This window comes from Pleurotus ostreatus (assembly GCF_014466165.1).
Source record: "Pleurotus ostreatus strain PC9 chromosome Unknown scaffold_6, whole genome shotgun sequence".
NCBI lineage: Eukaryota > Fungi > Basidiomycota > Agaricomycetes > Agaricales > Pleurotaceae > Pleurotus > Pleurotus ostreatus.
Window position 1 is genome coordinate 1675334 of NW_023503161.1, and position 22525 is coordinate 1697858.

The 22525-nt window shown below is 51.8% G+C and overlaps 5 protein-coding genes across 5 annotated transcripts; 1 reads left to right on the plus strand and 4 right to left on the minus strand.

The window, feature by feature from the left end:
* Positions 1 to 50: 50 nt before the first annotated feature.
* Positions 51 to 787, minus strand: PC9H_008815 (uncharacterized protein; the record flags this gene model as incomplete). The annotated part of the gene is made up of 4 exons (XM_036778322.1): positions 51 to 311; positions 363 to 496; positions 549 to 653; positions 715 to 787. 4 exons carry the CDS (start codon positions 785 to 787, stop codon positions 51 to 53), a joined length of 573 nt encoding a protein of 190 aa, XP_036629750.1.
* Positions 788 to 1030: 243 nt separating this feature from the next.
* On the plus strand, positions 1031 to 2675 carry PC9H_008816 (uncharacterized protein; the record flags this gene model as incomplete). Its single annotated transcript, XM_036778323.1, has 8 exons — positions 1031 to 1135; positions 1192 to 1227; positions 1284 to 1313; positions 1367 to 1625; positions 1674 to 1834; positions 1886 to 2061; positions 2101 to 2395; positions 2457 to 2675. 8 exons carry the CDS (start codon positions 1031 to 1033, stop codon positions 2673 to 2675), a joined length of 1281 nt encoding a protein of 426 aa, XP_036629751.1.
* A 1181-nt stretch (positions 2676 to 3856) lies between these two features.
* WC1 (blue light receptor) lies at positions 3857 to 6333 on the minus strand (the record flags this gene model as incomplete). Its single annotated transcript, XM_036778324.1, has 2 exons — positions 3857 to 5993; positions 6047 to 6333. The coding sequence occupies 2 exons, from the start codon at positions 6331 to 6333 to the stop codon at positions 3857 to 3859; spliced, it is 2424 nt and encodes an 807-aa protein (XP_036629752.1).
* Positions 6334 to 7349: 1016 nt separating this feature from the next.
* On the minus strand, positions 7350 to 8918 carry PMK1_2 (MAP kinase Pmk1; the record flags this gene model as incomplete). Its single annotated transcript, XM_036778325.1, has 8 exons — positions 7350 to 7426; positions 7501 to 7600; positions 7688 to 7774; positions 7824 to 7981; positions 8043 to 8259; positions 8322 to 8417; positions 8467 to 8743; positions 8833 to 8918. The coding sequence occupies 8 exons, from the start codon at positions 8916 to 8918 to the stop codon at positions 7350 to 7352; spliced, it is 1098 nt and encodes a 365-aa protein (XP_036629753.1).
* Positions 8919 to 16382: 7464 nt separating this feature from the next.
* On the minus strand, positions 16383 to 20607 carry PC9H_008819 (uncharacterized protein; the record flags this gene model as incomplete). The annotated part of the gene is made up of 4 exons (XM_036778326.1): positions 16383 to 16833; positions 16881 to 18002; positions 18039 to 18282; positions 19416 to 20607. 4 exons carry the CDS (start codon positions 20605 to 20607, stop codon positions 16383 to 16385), a joined length of 3009 nt encoding a protein of 1002 aa, XP_036629754.1.
* Between the last annotated feature and the right edge of the window lie 1918 nt (positions 20608 to 22525).

The window sequence follows — 22525 nt, forward strand, 5'->3', positions numbered from 1 at the left end:
GCGCACCATGAGATTCAGACCGCTCTCACCCGAAGCACCCAGTGACCAACTTAATCCCCTAAGACAACGATTTGAGGACGAGGCTTGCGCTTTGGAAGAGGTCGGATGGGCCTGGACGGAATAAAGCAAGTTATGATTTCTGAGGACGCATCCGAGTCATAGTCAATGTCTGAGGTCGTGTCGTCTGAAGCAGAGGATCCAGAGCTGGAAGTAGTCGAAGTTGAAGAGTAGCTGGACGACTCCGAGTCGTCGGCATCGACATCCATCTCTTGATTCTTGCTGCGCTGTTCAAATACACCTAGGCCAAGATTCTGGGAAGATATCAAGGGCCTATGCGGACACAGTATGGATGCTAAGCGTACCATTTCAATATACCGATGCTCCCCTTCCGTAATATTCTCGATATCAACACTTGCCGGGTCCTCTTGCATCTTCTTCGCCAGCAAGGAGTTGGACACTTCCAGCTGAGGAAGAAACGCTTGCACACGCGAGATCACTGTTGCTCAAGCGTTCGTATGTAATGATCAAGCTCAGTGGTGGCGACGTACGTTCATTTGCGGGGGCAAATTTGTAGTCCTTTGCGTTGCTAAAGGAAAACGGGGATACCGCGGGGGCGGTGGCAGACGACTGGTTTAACTTTTCCAAGGCAAGTTCTAGAAGGAAAGGGGCGAGCGAGTCAATTATCGCAATGGAGGGCATCGGCATTTTGCTCACGAATGCGACGTTGACGGGCGTCGTCGTCTTCAACGTCGAGCACAGTTGTTGTCTTGCGAGTCTTATCGTCCATTCAGGTTACAGAACAGATCACTTGACAAAAAAACCCAGAAAGCCAAATTCACGAGTGCAGCGTATTGCCACCGACGACAATCAAGCACAAACAACCTCATCCATCGGCTTGCCTCCTGGCACGTGACTTATGTGGACTGAACTTGCCTGAACTTGCCTTTGCGCGCAAAGGATTCGCGAGCTCGAACAAATCGCCGTCATTCCCCTTGCACTTAGGCGCCTCACGCGCTGGTTCCCAGCGATCATGTCGACGACGTCTGGAGACAAACTTGGAGGTTACGACTTCTATCATAAAGTCCTTGGCAGCCCAAAATTTATTGTCGCGCCGATGGTCGACCAAAGCGAACTAGTGAGTTTCGGTTTACCCCCCCTCCCTCAATTAACACGGAACCGAAATAAAAACAGCCGTGGAGAGTCCTGTCCCGTCGATACGGTGCCCAAGTAAATTTACAAGTTTCCTCTGGTTCTGATACAGCGCCTAATGAACTAGTCTGTAGCTTGTGTACACCCCAATGATAAATGCAAAGGTTCGGGTTCATGCAAGTTAGCTGACTGAACAGCGACTGAACTCGGATGATAGATGTTCTATGAAGATAAAAAAGGCACATTCCGTGAGCGCAACTTCAGCCTCGCTTACGGCGAGGAAGGCGGACCTCTGGATCGGCCCCTCGTCGTTCAATTCTGCGCCAACAACCCCGAAGCTTTGCTCGCATCTGCAAAACACATCGAGAACCACTGCGATGCTGTAGACATCAACCTCGGATGTCCCCAAGAAATAGCAAAGCGAGGGCGATATGGATCATTCTTGCAAGATGACTGGGAGTTGATATACTCGTTGAGTACGTTTACGCTCGCCCGGGTGTGATGATTCTGACATCGCGGTTAAGTCAACACGCTGCACAAGAATCTTGCTGTACCCGTAACAGCGAAATTCAGGATATTTACATCGATCGAGAAGACGGTGGAGTACGCCAAGATGCTTGAACGTGCAGGTGCGCAGATAATCACTTGCCACGGTCGAATAAGAGAGCAGCGAGGACAGAATACTGTTCGTCTATCCATCTTCGTCAAAACGGCCACCTTTCTTATACATATCTAGGGCATCGCCTCATGGGATCACATAAAAGCGGTCAAACAAGCTGTGTCGATACCTGTCTTCGCGAATGGGAACATCCTGTACCACGAAGACATCCAAGCGTGCCTTGATGCAACTGGTTGCGACGGCGTCATGTCCGCGGAAGGTCAGCTTTACAATGCCGCCCTGTTTGCACCAGCGTCGCACCATCCCCCTTCTTCCACTTCAGACCTTCTGAGACCAACAGATCTGCCTGCTAATCTCCCGGCTCCCCCTCTCACATTCGATCCTCCCCTTTCCGGCCTTCATCCCCGCCACGCCGACCTCGCTTTAGAATACCTCTCCATCGTCTCCTCTCTTAAAACCCCCACATCCCTATCCGCCATCAAAGGCCACCTCTTCAAATTCATGCGCCCAGCGTTATCTCACGAACCCGATCTTCGCGAAAAGCTGGGCCGCGTGCGCGCCTCAGACCTCAAGCTCGCACTCGTCGAATACCGGGAAATCGTAACAGAGATGAAGGCGAGAATGGATGTACGCTGGTATTCCTCCCTTTGCATCCGTTTCACTAATCTTTGTACGGTTTGTCCTTTAGCAAGCCGCCGAAGAAGCCGAGGCTTCAGGCAAAACCTGGGATGAACTCATAACGATCGATCCAATGACAGGTCTCAAGATCCTCCCCCACTGGCTAGCCCAGCCGTATTTCCGACCGTCGAAGTCCTGTGAACCATTCTCCAATCCACAACAAGAGTCTGTCGATGCAAAGACAACGACCAGCCACGGCAGCGACCCTCTGTCTTCGACTGGTGCGTGATAGATCTATCTCCTGTTTCTCCGGCCCATGATGCATCGGTGAAGGCTAGCAGTGAAACGGGCCCGAATCAGTTCTCCACAATCAGGAGACAAGGAGAGCAAGCGACAGAAAGTGGAAGCCCACTTGGAGCAGCCGTATATCAAAGCCAGTAAATCCATAATCCAGGATCAATTACCTATAATCAACATAAATGTAACGTGATCATGAATCTGAAAGTTTCACAAAAGTAAAATAACGCTGAAGCTCGCTGAAGTGGTCACACCCTGGGCACCTTTACAGCTATCGTGCAAGTGACATCGATTCTGCTCCCCTCCAACTAGCCACCAGGACCATTCTCATTCATCAATGGTCGCCTGAGAAGAATGGGAAGGCGGTGATACTTTGGACTTCGGCGCTGGCTCGCCCTTGCTCACTCTCTCCCTCCTATGGCATGTGTGTCGATCTCATATCATATGTCATCCGTGAAATAGGGATCGTCTTCACTAAAACCAACCAGGCCTCTATAAAGTCGTCGTTCGACCCTTTGAAGGATACCACCGTAGCTTGTGGAACAGCCTCCATTTCATGCCAGGCTTGTCGGAAAAATCATACCTGCCCTCAAATCGTTCTCACAATGTCCTTGAGACAAAGAAGTTGAGCTAACTGCCGCGGCAATTGAGCTCGTACCTACGCCAGATTTGTTAGAGTAGGACAGTAGTATATATACTTCAATTCGTGATAAAGTATATTGGCTTAAACCACAACTTTCCTTGCTTTTAATGGAGTAACATCCATTATAAGCCCCTTAAAATGCCTTTTAACGAAAGCGTAGGCTTTTGAGCGCTCAAAACTCAAATAGGAAATTTGCGACAGTCTCCTCAATAAACTCTCCTGTCCGTTGGGGCGGCATCAATATATGGAAATGTGCCAATATAAACGTGATCTAAACAAGAGCCCTGCCTGTTCTTGACCCATGCGTTGCCAACTTCTACAGCCGAATACAAGTGTATGTGCACTCGATGCAGAGGGCGAATGGCACGGTATGATGATATGTCACTAAACTATGTTGTTACAGTATGAGATGAATCTTGCGTATTGTCCGTATGTCTTGCAAGTTGCGAATGCCCTCAGTCTGAGAATAACATCTGTCTGCGAGTCTGCGGTGAGAAACGTTCCGAGCAGTCATAGCAAGCATGTCCGGTTTATTGCCTCGAATCCCAGCTGCGTTTGACCCCGCCATAACTGTTGTATGACGAACTTGCTCTACCATCGTATGGCTCTCCACGACTCGACTGCTGGTGTTGTTGCTGTTGCTGCTCGGCCTGTACCCTCTGCGCCTCCAAAAGCCCAATTTCATCATTCAGAGTCTGGTTCGCGAATCTGAGTTGTTGCAATTCATACTGCCAGCTGGTTCCTCTCGTCACCTGCAGCTCCTCGAATACATCGCCCGAGCTCTCGTGGCATAACGTCCCAGACGCCTGGATATTGCTAGGCAGATGGTCGATCACCTGGATCTGGTAAAGCACTGATGGGCGAGGGATCCCTAAATCGTGGCCGCTTTGTGGTTGTGGTTGGTGGAGAACGAGGTGCACGCTAGCATGTCCCCCATCTTTCCTCCGCATCCTGGTGTAGACCCTTCTCGAATCCATCCTACCCTCACTATACATTCTCCGCAACTCCTCGTCCAAAACATTCATCGCATGCTCCTCACCATTTGCTAAATAGCTCGCCAACATCATTCCTTGCATCTCCGATTCTGCCCACCCAAGTACGTCCTTCGCTCCCCGCCCAACAACGAGCAGCACGCCTTCCTTACTCAACGACCCCCAGAACTCACGCTCCGTCTCAACAACCTCGACTTCCACGCCTTCGTCCTCGGGCCTGCTGATGGCTCGAGTGTTTCTGATAGAGGTGTTCAACCCTCCGCCCTGCACGATACTTGACCATATCATGGATGCCATCCCCATTGCACGACCACTCAGGATAATCGCCTTGCGACCCTTGCCGGGTTCAACGTGCAAACGCCCGCGGCACTCCACCCAAACATAGTCCCCCGCCTTCGTCCTCGCACGGAACAACAGATCCACAGTGCGAGGCATCGTGGAGTGCGGAAGGTCGTTGGTACTGCCTGGTGTCGCTGACGACTCCTTCAGTTCGCGAGTGAGGGGGACGATATCGTGTTGGTAGCAATAATCAGTGATAGCCTTCCCCACCAGCTCCTCGGGCTCATACCCGAGCACCCGCCGCACCGCAGGCGCAACATATAAAAACAACCCTTTCAGCGACACGACGAGCATGAAGTCGGGGGTGTTGGAGAGTAAGACTGTGCTGAGTGATGTACTTGCTTCACGAGATTCGGCTTTTTCAGAAGATGGGGGTGCGACGGTCGTTGAAGATGGAGGAAGGGATTCGATGAATGTGCGGTCGGCCAAGAGGGCCTTCAGGCCTTTTGACATGACAGGCTGGGGAGGAGTATGCCCCTTCCTTTCGCGAGTCGGGTAGGGCAACTGAGGTGCCCCGCCACCAGCCGCAGTATAATTCACCATGTAGCTACCGTCTCGAAGCTTGTCCAGTATGGCATTGGGTTGTTCATTTAGATCCACCTGAAAGCCGACATGGTAATACACCTCATGCTCTTCGTGGGGCAAACCTTGTTCGCCACCTGGTATGGGGATGACGGTGACGAGGTTGATGAACGCAGTTCCATTCTTCCGGTAGTTCACTATGCTTGTCTGGCATTCTTTGTCTGCTGCAAGGGATTTGCGCATGTAGGATACCGCCTCCGGCGAGGTGAAGCGCCGTTGCTCTCCCTTTGTCACGGCACCATTGGGAGCCTGAAGGAATCGACAGTTGCGACCGACGACTTCAGACTCGTCGTATCCAGTCAAAGCGCAGAATGTAGGGGAGCAGAAGATGATAGGGTTGTCATGCCGGCGAACATCAGCGACAACGAATGAACAAGTAAGGTCGACGGGGCCCAAAGAGATTCTGGGATTGGGGCGGTTTACGACGCGGGCGAGGATGGAGAGAAGGTCAAATCCAGAGCTGGAGTACACAGGGAGGCCGAGGGACGATGGTGCGGCCAATGAGAGCGCGTTCGAAGAGGGCGGATATTGGGTGGTACTCGGTTGAAGCGATTTAGATGATACTGCGGTCATGTCCAAGGGTGAGTACAGCAAGGGCGCCGTCGATGGTAATTCAGTACGCAGTGAGTGCAGAGGGGTATAATCAAACGGCGGAGGTCGAGCACTCCTTGGTGTCGGCGCCAGGGGATCCGCTACTATGCTGCGTCGCTGTTCGTTATCTGGTGATATCGATTGCGAGTGCCCGTGGAATATCCTTCAATAGTTCAACCGACCATCAAAAGGGTGAAAGAGGTGAGATATACATACTCTTCGTTTGGAAATCGGGGCGTGAAGCCGTTGTTTGTGAACCACGAATTGTTGAGCGAGGCAGCGGGGAGGACTTCTGCACCCCCGCCTGGCGCCAGCATCGGGGGTCCACCATAGATGAATTGCGGAATCTGAAGCTGCACTGGGTTCGAGAACGACGAAGCAGCGTGGTCGACGTGGACGACGTTGGAGCTTGTGTAAGATGTGCTTGTTGGGGCTACATAGGAGCTCGAGTTATCGACATGGCTCTGGCCATCCTGCGGTCCAAGGTACTTTTCGAATGGCATCCCTGTATTCGATATGGGACGAGGAGGAGGAAGGATGGGATGGTGGTGGTGAGCAGAGAGCCGGGAGGAGTGAGAGTAACCGACCAGGGACCTCGTTGGTGGCGGATACCACGCCTCCTTCTTCGTTGAACCGAGGAAGTTTATTCAGCGCACGTGATGTCGCGGACTTCTCACAGGCCCCACAGGGTTTACTTCCAAAGTGCGCCTAGCGGGCCAGACTTTGAGTGACTGGATTTCAAATACAAAGGCCAAGGTTGGTTGGCCCAGTGTGCTCGACCGCCAGCGACCGTGTAAGGACCTGTATATCCCTGCTCTCAGGTTGTACAATTACGTTACTTCGACGATACTGATTCACCACCGGCGTTTGACGCCATGAGTTAGTGGCACCGCCATCAATCTTCGTCGCGTGTCATGAGGAGATAACACAAAGATAACATAACTGTTAGTCTTGGAGTCCAATTGTTCTCCAATGATGGATTGCATCATTACACGCGCCATTCATCTGGGCATCCGTCACCCTGGATCCCCCAATCACTTAAACCTTCGATGGCTGGGGACGTCGTCAGTATGGACGAAAACCTCAGCAGAGATCATCTACCCGAGAAACTGTAATATTAAGGGGGACACTGCATCACATCGGATGATGACTGCCACCCGGTACCGGGCAAGGGACAAATGCTGCTTATGGGTGGTCTCGACGTGTCTAGACGTGTTTGAACCCCCGGGACTCCATGGCATACACTTCATTCGCATACTCACCGTAACTCATTTACGCGATATATCTCCCTCAGCCCTAGGCATCACCGCTCGACCCTTAGTCGGGTGCTGAGTGGACCTTCAACTCGATCATATTTACATCTCGATTCCGATTCCCCTCCAAAGTTTTCCAAATACACTACGGCGCGAATTATATCTGCTAGTACATATCATAACCTACACATATCGCAATCGCACAAAATGAGAACGAAGATCCATCATACCAAAAATCGAACCAAGGCGAGGGAAATTAACTGTATTCATGATGGGAAATTGTTCATCATGGTAATAGGAGCAGGTCCTGTGTCGGGGCGCATGATCTCATTGTAGATAAGTACTGTGATGGCGTTGAGTGGGAGCGTCAGTTCCATGGTTCTATACAGGAAGACAAGCAAATGGGGTGTAATGTACCTTTAAGGTCCTCCTTCGACATTGGGTCTCCAAAATCGAAATCAAAGAACGAAGGATCAATGGGGTCAGCGGTGGGTTCATCCTGCGGGTCGTGATATGGCTGGAATGTCGTCCAAGAGTATACGAGTTCGCGCGAATAGGATAGAGTTATGAAACGTCGTACAAAGAAGGAGGGTAGGGCACTTACCTGAAGGTACGGATGTCGTAGCGCCTCGCTCACATCTATTCTTCTTTTCGGGCTAAAGGTTAGGAGTTTCTCTAACAAGTCGATGGCCTGTTTGGAGTGAGTCAATTTACGAGCAGCAGGACCTGCGCATGCTTACCAGCGGATTTGCATTAGGGAACAGCTGCGCGAAACTCTTCTTCTTCCTAAACGGTAGGGCGCGTATATATTCTCGAGAGCGCAGCGACGAAATAGCGTAGAAGTCATCTATTGACGGCGTCCCCAGGATGTCCAGAATGATTGAAAGTTGATGGTGATCTAGTCGTACAATGATGTCAGACGGAACGGAAGAAGATTGCACGAGAAAAAGCGAGCGTACAATCCCGTCCTGGGAAGAGGGGTTTCCCGCTGAGCATCTCTGCCAGCACGCAACCGACGCTCCACATATCGATCGCACGGGTGTATTCTTTGAATGTCAGCATCACTTCGGGCGCGCGGTACCACCTCGTGGCAACATATTCAGTCATAAATGTGCTGCTGTCGTTGGCAACGTTAGGTGGGGGACGGGCGGAGCGTGCGAGGCCGAAGTCGCAGAGCTACCATGCGGAACCGCGATGCCGAGTGAGGTGAGAAGGTAGACAGCGAAGAGGAAGCGCACCTTGAGATCGCAGTTGGCGTTGAGCAGGAGATTGGAGGGTTTGAGGTCGCGATGGAGAACGTCAGCTGAGTGTAGGGCTTTGAGGGCCCGTAGCGTCTGACACATCTGAGTATAAGGGCGCGCAAGGATAAACTGCTCGACGCACCTGGTAGATAAAATATTGGCAGTGATCATCGCTGAGCTCCTGTGTTCGTATGACCCTGTGGAGATCGGTCTCCATAAGCTCCTGCACGAGATATACTTCTGTGAAGTCTGCGAGGGATGGGGGACGGAGGATGTCTAGTATGGCGATGATGTTCTCGTGGTGGAAATGGCGGAGCAGCTTGATCTCGCGGAGGGTGCGCAGGCAGAACATGGAGTGATCGAAGGGGGTGATGCGCTTGATCGCGACTTTCCGTTGCGTCGGGACATGGACAGCAGAGCTTGTTCAGCAAGTGCGACCGGGCGGAGGTAGACATGGAGACATATTCATTTCAGTCTTATATGAGAGCTAGAAGGAGCGGAGACTCACCAGACGACGCCGTACGCGCCTTCGCCAATGACATCGAGTGGCTGATAGTTGCTGCTCTGGATAAAGGCCATCGTGCGTTCGTCCATGATCGTCGTCGGTAACGGCGCGCGACTCGATTTGAGCGTAGATCTTGGATTATTGACAGACAAAAGGATGTCGGTCGGCTGTTCCCGACGGTGTACATCTTGATTGCCGTAGCCCTGCGGATGTATAGCCCCAGCACCGCCCCTGCTCGGATCGATATCGCTTAGCCCGAAAAAGGCGCCCAATTACTGCAGCAACAACAATCCGGGGGGGGTTGACAGAAAATCAGAATGCAGCGCGCAAATGACACCGAAGAATATTCAAGTTATCATTAACCCTCCGGGCGCCAAGGCTTGGTGTTCAACCCCAGTGAAAAGTCTATCAACTGGGAGCGACTGACAGTGAGAGGTATCATGTGAATCACTGCAAGTTGAACTCACAATATTTTTTGCTGAAATACAATGTTTTCTATTATAGTGCTTGTCACCAGGTCACATCAACTCATTTGGCGGGAGATGCTTAAATTTTGTACTTTTTATATTACAATTTTGGAGGGTGTTATAATGCCTTAGGAATGATCTCACAATTATTGGATAGGCTATTGCTAGCCTTGTTGTGCACACCAGATCAACACATGGACTTTTTATTTTTACTCAAGAAATGAGTGGAACAAACCCTAATACGTCCAGCAGCACTAGCAATCCCCTCAGGTTGTTTCAAATGACTGTTCATGCTGGTATTGTTTGCACTCATGTAATGTATATTTTCATTTCTATGGATACCTATTGCTTTATAGCTCCAAATTGTAAAGGGACACCTCTATTTTCTCCTATTTCCCTGTCCCTCTCCCTTCCTCCTTGTTCCTTTCTCCTTTCCTTCATCCCATGGACTCTTACTTACATCCCTTTTGTTCCCTTTTGTTTCCCTTTGCTCCCTTTCCTTTCCACTTCCTTTCCGCCCACTCCCTTTGCATCTGAGGCACATCTGGTGACTCCAAAGTCTTCCCACACTTCGGACTTGCTCGGACTTGCTTGGACACTTCAGACTCATCTATACACTTTGGGGCTCGTCCGGGTTACCTCTATCCTCCTTTCCCACTTCATTACTCCTTGTCCCCACTTCCCCAGGTCGCTGGCACGACTCCTGTACATTCCCCTTCCACTTCATTATCACATGCCCCCTCATACCTTGTGATATTCGTTCGTACCTGTGGCTGGTGTACTGTACAGTTACCCTTCATTCCTCCCATGCTACTACAGTATATACTTCACTTCCTAGCATGGAGAATCCTTATCCTGTTCTCTTTGGATTCTCCCTCTGCTAGGTGAGCAGCCCTCTCATGTATTGTAGTTAGTCTTATTCATTATCTTTGGATTCTCCCTCTGCTAGGCTTGCACTGTGCGGCCATCTTGAGGTTGCCCTTACACTGTGGGCAGTCCCCTGCATTGTCATGTTGTTGGGTGCAGGTCGCGCTGGTTGCTGCTGGGGCTGCACAGACACTGGCAATGTGGCTGTAGACCTGACACCTGAGGCAGCGGAGCAGCTCTGTCTTGCTTTTGTGGCAGCGGTAGTTGGTGTCTAGAGAGTTGAGTCCCTGTCGAAGGATGAGGTTAGCATCAGCGGGGGAGGTGAAGGTGATGGTGTAAGGGCAACCTCAAGATGGCCGACAGCGCAGGCCTAGCAGAGGGAGAATCCAAAGAAATGAATAAGACTAACTACAATACATGAGAGAGCTGCTCACCTAGCAGAGGGAGAATCCAAAGAGAACAGGATGGGGATTCTCCATGCTAGGAAGCGAAGTATATACTGTAGTAGCGTGGGAGGAATGAAGGGTAACTGTACAGTACACCAGCCACAGGTACGAACGAATATCACAAGGTATGAGGGGGCATGTGATAATGAAGTGGAAGGGGAATGTACAGGAGTCGTGCCAGCGACCTGGGGAAGTGGGGACAAGGAGTAATGAAGTGGGAAAGGAGGATAGAGGTAGCCCGGACGAGCCCCAAAGTGTATCTACAAGTCCGAGCGAGTCCGAGGCGAGTCCGAAGTGCGGGAAGACTTCGGAGTCACCGGACGGGGCTCGGATGCGAAGGGAGTGAACAGAAGGGAAGCGGAAAGGTAAGGGGGCGAGAGGGAAGGAAAGGGAATGAAGGGGATGTAGATAATAGTCCATGGGATGAAGGGAGGGAGAAAGGAAACGAAGGAGGAAGGGAGAGGGACAGTGTAAGGGCAACCTCAAGATGGCCGACAGCGCAGGCCTAGCAGAGGGAGAATCCAAAGATAGTGAATAAGGCTAACTACAATACATGAGAGGGCTGCTCACCTAGCAGAGGGAGAATCCAAAGAGAACAGGATAAGGATTCTCCATGCTAGGAAGCGAAGTATATACTGTAGTAGTGTGAGAGGAATGCAGGATAACTGTACAGTACACCAGCCACAAGTCCGAACAAATATCACAAGGTACAAGGAAACATGTGATAATGAAGTGGAGGGTAAATGCACAGGAGTCGTGCCAGCGACTTGGGGAAGTAAGGGCGAAGAGTAATGAAGTGGGGGAAAAGGATAGAGGTAACCCGGATGAGCCCCGAAGAGTATAGATGAGTCCGAGCGAGTCCAAAGTGTCCGAGCGAGTCCAAAGTGTCCGAAGTGCGGGAAGACTCCGGAGTCACCGGACGCGGCTCGGATGCGAAAGGAGTGGGTGGAAAGGAAGTGGAAAGGAAAGGGAGCGAAAAGGAACGAAGGGGAATGAAGGGAATGTAGGTAAGAGTCCATGGAATGAAGGAAAGGAGAGAAAATAGGAGTGTCCCCTTACATCACCCCCCCTTCAAGGTTGCGGCGACCCGACGCGAAGATTCCTGCCTGCCGCGCCATGAATTCACCAACCCCGAAACTCCGGATTGCTGCGAGAAGATGTCGAAGTACGACTGCGCGGAGCCCGGAGCCTTCCGACTGCGCCAACGCTCCCAGGACTGGTCCAGTGCCGCAGGAGTCATCCGGAGAGGTAGAGCAGTCGTCGGATTCATCGGACTCGTCCGGAGTACGCGTACTGCGTCCGGGTGACGATCATGGAAATCCTTGACCTTCCGGGCGGCGTGCTGGAGGTTGCTCGCGGGCTCCCAGGAGTCGTGCTCGATACCATAGCCTCGCCAGCGCACCAGATACTTCAGGACCCGACCGAACCGTCTGCTATTTCGGACCTCTTCTACCTCATGCTCCTCTTCTCCGTCAACGAGCTGCGGAGGTGGCGGAGTGACAGGGCGTCTACCCGGGATGGGGTCCGGAACGAAGGGAGAGAGTTTGACCACGGGGAAGACGGGATGGAGACGGGATAAGCCCGGAGGGAGCTGGAGCCGGTACGCTGCCTTGCCAACCTTCCGGACGACCTTGTAAGGACCAAGTCGTGTGTGTCCGAGTTTCCGGGAGGGTCGGGCAAGGTTGATGTCCGACGAGTCCAGCCAGACCTTGTCACCCGGTTGGTACTCCGGAGCAGGAGTCCGACGCTGATCGTAGTAGCGCTTCATGTCGTCCTGAGCCTTGACCAATGCGGACTGAGCCTCGTCGACTGCGGATTTCATCCGGTCTACAAACTCGTTTGCGGACTCCATCCGAGACGGTGGCTGATGAGGTTCAAACCCGAGACGAGGATGACGGCCGGTATCCAGGAGGAAGGGTGACTGCTGAGTGGACGCATGGACCCGGTTGTTGTACGCAAACTCCGCCATAGGTAGGAGGCGAGCCCAGTCGTCCTGACGCTCTCCGACAAAGATCCGGAGATAGGACTCGAGTTCCTGGTTGGTCCGTTCCGTCTGTCCGTCGGACTGAGGGTGGTACGCAGTGGAGGCAGCCAGCTTGATTCCGAGCATCCGGTAGACTTCTCGGGTGAACTCTGCGACGAATTGCGGACCCCGGTCGGACACAACGGACCGAGGGAGTCCGTGCAGCTTCCAGACGTTCTGCAGGTACAAGTTTGCGGATCCGAGGGCAGACACTGTGGTGTGAGTCGGAATGAAGTGGGCACGTTTGCTTACGGAGTCGACCACGTTCATGACAGCATCAAACCCATCGGACTCCGGAAGCTCGACGATGAAGTCAACACTCAGGCGATCCCAGCGTTCATCCGGAATGGGAAGCGGATGAAGTTCACCCATGGGCGGATGCCTTTGGGCCTTCGTCCGGAGACAGAGGTCGCAATGGCGGGTGTAGGATCCGACGTACCGGGACATGTTGGGCCACCAGTAGCTGCGTGAAACGAGCTCTAGGGTCTTCCATCTGCCGGCGTGTCCTGTGACCTTGGTGTCGTGGTGCTGAGCTACAATAGTCCGACGCAAATCCGGTGAGTCCGGAACGTAGATCTTACCCCGGAACATGAGGAGTCCGTCCGATTGGGACCATTCCGCGCTTCGGACTGTCTTGCGACTGCCCTGGGTCTTCTTCAGCTCCTCTGCCGCCTTTGCCACTGCGTCTTCGAACTTCGCATCTCGCACTCCAGTCCGGATAGCCGTGAGGATATCCTTCTCCTCCCCTTCAAGAGTGACACCCGTGGCACGGACAGCAAAGTAGGAAGGCTTGAGCATCACCACATCCTTGTTGTCATCCTTACCATCCGAATGATCCGAGCGTCGCGAGAGAGCGTCCGGTTTACCCATAGTCCGACCCGGACGATGCTGGAGAGTGAAGTCGAAGCGGGAGAGGTATAGCGACCAGCGGGCTTGACGGCGGTTGAGCTTCTGGGCCTTGATGAAGTACTCCAGGTTCTTGTGGTCCGTCCAGATCTCGAACGGAGTCTCTGCGCCTTCAAGGTAGTGCCGCCATTCTTCGAGCGCCCGGATGATTGAAAGCATCTCCTTGTTGTGTATTTCGTAGTTCCGCTCCGCAGCCTGTAGACTTTTAGAGTAGAATGCGACAGGATGCCATTTACCATCATCCGGATCCAGTTGCGACAAGACTGTACCCGTAGCATAGTCCGACGAGTCCGCTTCAACCCGGTACGGCCGATCCTCCTTCGGAAAGACAAGAACAGGTTCCGAAGTGATCAGCTCTTTGATCCGAAGAAATGCGGATTGAGCGGAGTCGTTCCACTGCCATTCCTTTGCGCAAGTGAGGTCGAAGAGAGGCCGGGCGATATGCAAGTAGTCCTTGATGAAGCGGCGGTAGAAGTTGACGAACCCAAGGAAGGATTGGAGTTCAGTCCGAGTCCGAGGGATCGGCCAGTCCGCAACTCCGGAGACCTTCACGGGGTCCATCTCAATCTTACCCTCGGAGATGACGACTCCGAGATACTCCACCTTGGTCTGCTCGAAGTCGCACTTGTCCGCTCGGAGGAAGAGCTTGTTCCGCTGGAGGATCTCTAGGACTCGCTTGAGAACCCGGCGATGCTCTTCGCGCGTCTTGGTGTAGATCAGGATGTCGTCCAGATAGATAATAACCACACCTTCCGTAATGAGCTCCCGGAACAAGTCGTTCATCATGGTCTGGAAGGTGGACGGGCTATTTGTTAGTCCGAAGAACATCACCAAAGGTTTGAAGAGTCCGCGCGTAGTCTGAAATGCGGCCTTCCACTCATCACCCTCCTTGATCCGGACATTGTTGAAGCCCCACCGGACGTCAAGCTTGGAGAAGTAGCGAGCATTCCGGAGTTTGTCCACCAAGTCCGAGATGAGCGGAAGTGGGTACCGATTCTTGACCGTCATGTTGTTGAGCTTCCGGTAGTCCTGGACCAAGCGGAGCGATCCGTCCTTCTTCTTAACAAAGAACACCGGGGCAGCCATGGGCGACTTGCTGGGGCGGATCCGACCAGTCCGGAGATTTTCTTCCAGGAATTCGTCCAGCTGTTTCTGTTCCGCCGGGGACAGCGGGTAGCACTTGGTAGAGGTCGGTTCCGCTCCATCCAGTAGCTCAATGGCATGGTCCCACGGACGCGGCATGGGCAGTTCATCAAAGGACTCCTTTGCGAAGACGTCCTCGAATTCCTGGAGGAAGTCCGGGACTGCGCTGTTCCGAGGATCGTGGGGTTTGTTGCGCTGGAAAGCCAATGCAAGGCGCTGCGAGACTGTCTCCGAAGCCCGGATATGTTCTTCCTGAAGACTCCGAAGGTACTCCGGAGTCGGAGGAGGAATAGCCACGAAGATACGGTCACCCCTCTCAAGTCCGGAGTCGTCTGGAGTTGTAGCATTGTCATCCTCATCATCATCCTCGCAGTCCTGAAGCTCTGGGAGATCGTCCGAGTGCAGTTCCTCAACCCTTGGCATCGGACCCGTACGACACTCCCGGAGTCGTACGGACTCCTTGCATCGGGTCAGCTTGTCATGGCGGAACTCCTTCCGACAGGTGTCGCATCCGGACGGACAGCGGCTCATGGTCACCTCCTTTGTCTGCCAGTCAATCTCGGGGTTGTGCTTCCGAAGCCAGGTGTATCCGAGGGTGTATGTTGCAGTCCACCACATGTTCATCTGACGTTCAGGTGATGTTCAGGTATTCAGGTATTGTTCAGATACTGTTCAGGTGAATTTCACCAAATGTTCAGGTAATGTTCAGATTCTGTTTGTAGCCTTTGTTCAGGTTCAGATAATGTTCAGATGGTGTTCAGATGAGTGTCATCTGAGCAGCATCTGAACATCACCTGAACATTATCTGAACATTACATGAACATTACCCAAACATCATCTGAACCACATACAAACAACACCTGAATATGGTCTCATCAATATGGTTGTCATCCATGGTGTCATTTCTATGTGTTTCTACTATTTCTATCAACTACTGCAGAACAATGAAAGTAGCTCATGAGAATTCTACAAACAGTCACATAACCAGGTTCATATACCTACAAAAAGTATCTTGGTCTTTGCCAAAAGTATTTACTAAGTTTAATACTGACCATGGGAAAATTCTTGTTACTGTGGGAACATCAGGAAACTCTTTCTTCAGCATAATGAGTGTTTAGCATTGACAAAACAACTGCTGATAAATGTAGTAGACCTCTTAAACAGTCTATACAGTAAGAAAACTGAAAACTTTCCCTGTTTTTTCAAGTAATTTACATTTTTCTCACTAATAAGTCAAGTTCTCACAATGCTATCTATACCAGCAGAGTCGGAAAAGATGGCTCTACAACTTCTATTTTGGGTGATATTTTCCCACTGTAACAATATACTATTTGTTAGTAAAACAGTGTTCAGAGTAAAAGATATTCTTAGGAAGAAGTATTGTTGACCTCTTTGAACAGTTTTCCCACTTACAAAGAGCCATTATTCAAGAATTCCTGCAACAAGAAGTAGTACTAATGTATTCCACCTGAATTCACCTAACATTCAGGTGAACATTACCTGTCAAATTCACCTGAATTCACCAAATGTTCAGGTGAACAATTCAGGTGACCTGAACAAAATCTGAACCAAAAAAAAGAGTTTTGGTGGAGAAATTCAGCTAATGTTCAGATTCTGTTCAGGTGTTGTTCAGGTGTTGTTCAGGTGTTGGTCAGCCATTCAGGTGAACTTCACCCGAACATGTGGGAGAGCGCAACGTGCTCATCCGAGGATGATGTCCTGCCGTCCGATGTTAGTGACTGCGAAAAGCATCCGTTCCGTGTGATCCTTGAACCAGAGTACAAGGTCCACGACTTCGGAGATAGATCCGTTCTCATTTGGTGATCCGTCAACGTTGAAGACCGGAATCGGAGCGGACAGCTTGCGTCGGGTGAAACCATGGGCATCAGCAAAGCGTGGATGCATGAAGACTCCGGTGGCTCCGCAGTCCACCAGGGCCTGCAGGGTGCATCTGTGTTGTGTATCCGTGCTCTGCACTTCAACGGGTATATCTAGCGAAAGCTTGCCGGGCAGCGCGGAGATCTTATAGCTACTGGGTAGCCGCCGTTCCCACTGCGGGCGAAACCTTCGGAGTGTGCGGATTGTAACCGGAGTCGTTTGCTTAGCGTTGGACGAATCATCGGAGTGATCGGAATCGTCTATTTCGTCTACGCTAAGACAAGCAAATCGGTTATTTACCAACGAGGTCGCACTGATCACTCGTTGGTCCGGACAAAATCCGCCGTGTCCGATTCCTCAACCGGGGCCGTTCCCTCATCGTCTATTCCTTCCGAAGTCCCCGTACTTTCTACAACGTCGGCCGCAGTCAAGAGATCTTCACTGGCGGACATCCGCTCCTCGGTGGTCATGAACCAGACGTCGTACCGGAGTGGGCACTTGCGAGACATGTGACCGGGCTTGCCACATTGGTAGCAGAGCTGTGAGGTGGCAGGTCGGGAGCGGGTGTGGTCGACATCCATTGGGACACCGGGTGAGAGAGCCTTTGGAGGGGGCAGAGGTTGGAAACGGGGTTGCAAAGGTGGGAGCTGAGTCCGAGGCGTGGGGAGTACACCCGCAGGAGTCCGAGCGACTCCGGAGCCGGCTGCTGGTCGGACGAGGGATCCGGAGTGTCCGGAGTTTCCGGAGTGCACGCCAAAGTGGAAGGATTGGTTAGCAGCACGGTTGTCAGCAACCCGCTGTGCTGCCTTGTACCATTCCTCGAAGTCATCCTCGTCCGGACAGTCTGCGGACTCGGCAACACGGCTCTGGATGATGGAGTCCAATCCGCGGCGGAACTTCATCGTGATGTTGGAGCCCTCAGTGTATCCGGACTGGTCTACAAGGTCCCGGAACTCGTCGAGGTACTCCTGGAAAGTCCGACGCCCTTGGTGGTACCGGGTGGACTCCAGTTTTAGCATGGCGGCTTCGCGTTCCCGATCCGGAAGGAAGCGAGTCCGGAACTCGGTTGCGAAGGCGGCCCAGGACGCAAAGTATGGATCCTTCGGACTCCGGAGCACCATGTCAGCGTACTCCTTAGCTCGATCCTTCTGGAAGAAGGAGAGACACCAGAGGACTTTGGCCTGCTCGGTCGGGAAGTGGTCCGGACAGAGCTGGAAGTAGATGGAGCACACATTGTAGAACACGCAACCATCCTTGCGGTTTCTGTTGAAGATCGGGGGAGAGGCGGGCTTCAGGCGGGAACGTGGGGTGTTTTCGGATCGACTCGGGGCGTGCTGGGAGGCTTCAGTGCCCCTCAGCTCGGAGTCCGGAGTCGTTTTCGGAGTAGTCAGACGGGGTGTTAAGAGGAGTCCTTCGATTCGGGCAAGTGTATCCTGGATGGAGCTGATTTGGGTTCGGTGTTTCTACGTCTGAGCCCACAAGGTCTGCAAAGTCTCGGAGTCCGGTCCTGAAGCGACTGGCTCGGATGGCGGGATCTGGCTGGAAGCGCCCGGCATTTCGGAGTTGTCAGGGGAGCGAGGGATGGAGTTCCTTGGGTCCTCAGAGGTGGGTGGGAGTAGCAGGAGAGCGTCCGGAATGTCCGCAAAACCGGAGAGACGTCGAGAACGAGTCCGGAGTGGCGCAGGACGTTTTCCGTAGGGCTCTGGTGCCAGGATGGGAGATCCTGTTCTGCTGTAAGGGCAACCTCAAGATGGCCGACAGCGCAGGCCTAGCAGAGGGAGAATCCAAAGATAATGAATAAGGCTAACTACAATACATGAGAGGGCTGCTCACCTAGCAGAGGGAGAATCCAAAGAGAACAGGATAAGGATTCTCCATGCTAGGAAGCGAAGTATATACTGTAGTAGTGTGAGAGGAATGCAGGATAACTGTACAGTACACCAGCCACAAGTCCGAACAAATATCACAAGGTACAAGGAAACATGTGATAATGAAGTGGAGGGTAAATGCACAGGAGTCGTGCCAGCGACTTGGGGAAGTAAGGGCGAAGAGTAATGAAGTGGGGGAAAAGGATAGAGGTAACCCGGACGAGCCCCGAAGAGTATAGATGAGTCCGAGCGAGTCCAAAGTGTCCGAGCGAGTCCAAAGTGTCCGAAGTGCGGGAAGACTCCGGAGTCACCGGACGCGGCTCGGATGCGAAAGGAGTGGGTGGAAAGGAAGTGGAAAGGAAAGGGAGCGAAAAGGAACGAAGGGGAATGAAGGGAATGTAGGTAAGAGTCCATGGAATGAAGGAAAGGAGAGAAAATAGGAGTGTCCCCTTACAGATTCTCCATGCTAGGAAGCGAAGTATATACTGTAGTAGCGTGGGAGGAATGAAGGGTAACTGTACAGTACACCAGCCACAGGTACGAACGAATATCACAAGGTACGAGGGGGCATGTGATAATGAAGTGGAAGGGGAATGTACAGGAGTCGTGCCAGCGACCTGGGGAAGTGGGGACAAGGAGTAATGAAGTGGGAAAGGAGGATAGAGGTAGCCCGGACGAGCCCCGAAGTGTATCTACGAGTCCGAGCGAGTCTGAAGCGTCCGAGCGAGTCCGAGGCGAGTCCGAAGTGCGGGAAGACTTCGGAGTCACCGGACGGGGCTCGGATGCGAAGGGAGTGAACGGAAGGGAAGCGGAAAGGTAAGGGGGCGAGAGGGAAGGAAAGGGAATGAAGGGGATGTAGATAATAGTCCATGGGATGAAGGGAGGGAGAAAGGAAACGAAGGAGGAAGGGAGAGGGACAGGGGAATAGGAGAAAATAGGAGTGTCCCCTTACAGATGGTAGCATGTCTGTATTGCTGGTTTTTGCCACGCCTCTCAGCTGATTTCATCCACTTGATTTGTGTGATGGCCTTGGGGGGGAGACCGTTTTCCTCTTTAATACTACGCCGAGCTTCAGCTGTGTCAATTGGCTGGTTCACCAGGAGGTACAGGGCCTTGATGGTGTATTTCTTTGCTTTAATAGTGGCACCTGGACTAAAAATGGTCACAAAGTTTGTCAGATGCTCCCCGTTGGCGAGCCATTCCTTGACCTCCGCCAGATTGGCTTCAAGGAGTATACCCCCCTTCTCAAGTTTGATGCAACTGACGAAGGTCCAGCTGAGTTTACCGCCGGCTTGGTGGAGCGCCTCTGTAGCCTTCCTCGTGACCCCTATATTTTCCACTGCGGTGGGGTAAAGCTGAGTCCGCCCTGCAGGTGGGTCGATGAGGATGCGCCTGTGATCCTGTTCCATTTTGGCCTGTGTTGATGGTTGGAGGAGACCTGGGGCTGAGCTGGGGGCTATTCCAGTGGAAAGCACACTGGTGAACATTCTCGGGGGGCTCTCTGCTGTGGCCTTCAGATCTCCGGTGGCTACTTTGACTACATCAGTACATTTGTCCAGTTCTCGACCTGCCTTTATGACGCCCTGCTGGACCGCCGTGACAGTCTCTGCAGTCAGTTCAGCTACTCTGTTGGTGAGGTTCCCTGTAATTTCCTTTGCAGCATCCCGCAGCATGTGAGTGACTTGCTCTACTGCCTGCTGCAACAGGAGCTTGTCCTGAATCGTGGCGAGAGCGTGCAGGAGTTCACTGGTGCCGGTGTCCTGCAAGCACGAAGCTACTTTGAAGAGGGCATTAGTTACAAAACGGAGGTCGATTTTGCCTATGAGCCCGAACATCCTCGCGTCCCAGAGATGTTGGGCGGCCTTGTTGAATGGTGTATCTGCTTCTAACCAAGGTGCCGGAGTCTTGGTCCGTTTCTGCACATGGGTGTTGCGGCTGTGGGAAGGGCTGGGGTTTGTTCTTGTAGCTGCCGCTAGCGCCGGAGTGGTGGTTTGGGGCGCGTCCGGATTCTTGTCTTTTTGCTTTGTACCCACCAGGCTGGCTGTGGAGAGGGAGAACGAAAGTGTACTCTGCTGTAGGGACATGTGTGGAGGGGGATCACAAGCAGTCTTATGGCGTAGAGCTGCCTCGTTTTTTGCCTTGATTCCTATCCAGTGTCGTATAGAAGGTGAAGCTGCCATCTTCGGAGCGAGTGGATTCCGCCCTGGTCCTGGACCTATGTGTTGGCGTTGGCTGATTATTGGTGGAGTGGCAGTCGTCGTCGTTATCTTCATCTTCAGACATATCCGCGCGCACTTCCTCCGCCTGTCCAACGGCTATCAGTCTTGTGTCATTCGATGTCTTCTTGATGATGGCTGATGGAGTGGGAAGGAGCCAATCATTCAGATTGAACCCGAGCTTGCTCCCCAGGTTGGAGCTGCTCATAATACCTCTTGTCTTCCCTTTTCTTGCAAGCTTACCGTGTAGTGTGCCCAAAAATTGGGTGGGTGCTTAACTTGATGGTCATGGTAAAAGGAAGAGAGAGGTCCAGATATATAGATATATAGATAGATACAGTTAATAATCATGAAGGGGAGTTAGGGGCCAGGGGAAACACCATAAGGTGAATACCTTACACTTCGTTGCTCTCACTCTCAATCTCATCCTCTTCACTAGTCCCAACACTGACAGCTTCATCTTCCTCATAACTTCCATCACTCCCACTTTCTCCTCCCTCATACTAGCCTTCACCTTCATTACCTTCAACATTGCCATCACTCTTGCCATGTTCTTCTTCTTAGCCGCCTTTCACTCCTTCACCCTCATTGTCTCTTCCTTCACCTGTGCTTCCACCTCCTTCTGCCCATTTAGCCAACACCTTTAAAGTATCATGATTGGAGAGGTTGGACGTCAACTGGTGTAGGTCCCCCTTAAGGTCTACCCCCTGAAACATGAAGAAAGCAAGAAGGGCCTCACTATCCTTGCAAACTTTCTCTGTATGAGCTAAGAAAGTCTGTGCCTTCTTCCCTAGTGTGTGCTTGATATAGAATTTACTTCGCTAAACAAAGAATCATAAATTAGAATTGTAAATAAGGAAAAGAACAGAACACTTCACCAAGGAGCCAGGTGGTGTCTGTTTGTATAATATAAAAATGCAGGTTATGTAGGCAATGGTGCCTCCCATGCGTCCCAAGTGCTTGATTTGCTGAATCAAGTTCAACTCCTGGGGTTCTACTCTTCCCCTTTTGACAATGTCAGACAAAGTGTTGAGGACTGGCAGAGCAATGATGGGGGCAGCGATTGGGGCAGGGGCAGGGCAGGGGTGGCAACAGGGGCTGTGACAGAGGCAGAGGTAGGAATGGTCACCAACACATAAAAGAATTTACTCTGAATTTGTGTAATAAGTAAAGGTTATAAATGTATAAAATTCATTGCACATACTTTTTGCTTTGTTGAAAGTGCTATGCATGATTTCGGTGTAGGCAAGCTGTGCCAGTCTACTTGATTCTCCTTGTTGTAAGTGTCATTGATTTGCAGGTCAGGGTCAAGACCGTGGAAGTAGCGACAACTAGACCTTGATGAGGTTGTCTGGCCTTCATATAAAAGGGTGCCGAGGAACAAAAATGCCTGCTCTGAAGGTGAGTAGATATAGAAGGGACCTAGCTCGCTGTGCTTTTGTCGGTCCAAAGGGTTTGTCAGGTGGAGCACCCTGGAACCCTGAAAGAAAGGGATGTAGGTGCAGGAGCACACCCATTTCCTACCATCTGACCCAAATCTGTTGATTTTAGTTTCATCTGACCGCAATACCCTCTTGAAGTCCTCCACTGTCCAATTCCTGTACTTCAAAGCCCAAGCAAGACATGCTTTCCGATGTTTGACTGATAGAAAGGGTTTTTTCTTCTTTACCACAGCCTTCATATTGTTTTTCTTGAGAACATTGCGCACAGTTTGTGAGGAGACAGGGTCACTGAGGACTTTGTTCAAGTTTTTGGTGATCTGAACAGCATTCTCAGCTTTTCCAGAGTTGATTTGGCTGATGATTGCTGTAAGGGGACACTCCTATTTTCTCTCCTTTCCTTCATTCCATGGACTCTTACCTACATTCCCTTCATTCCCCTT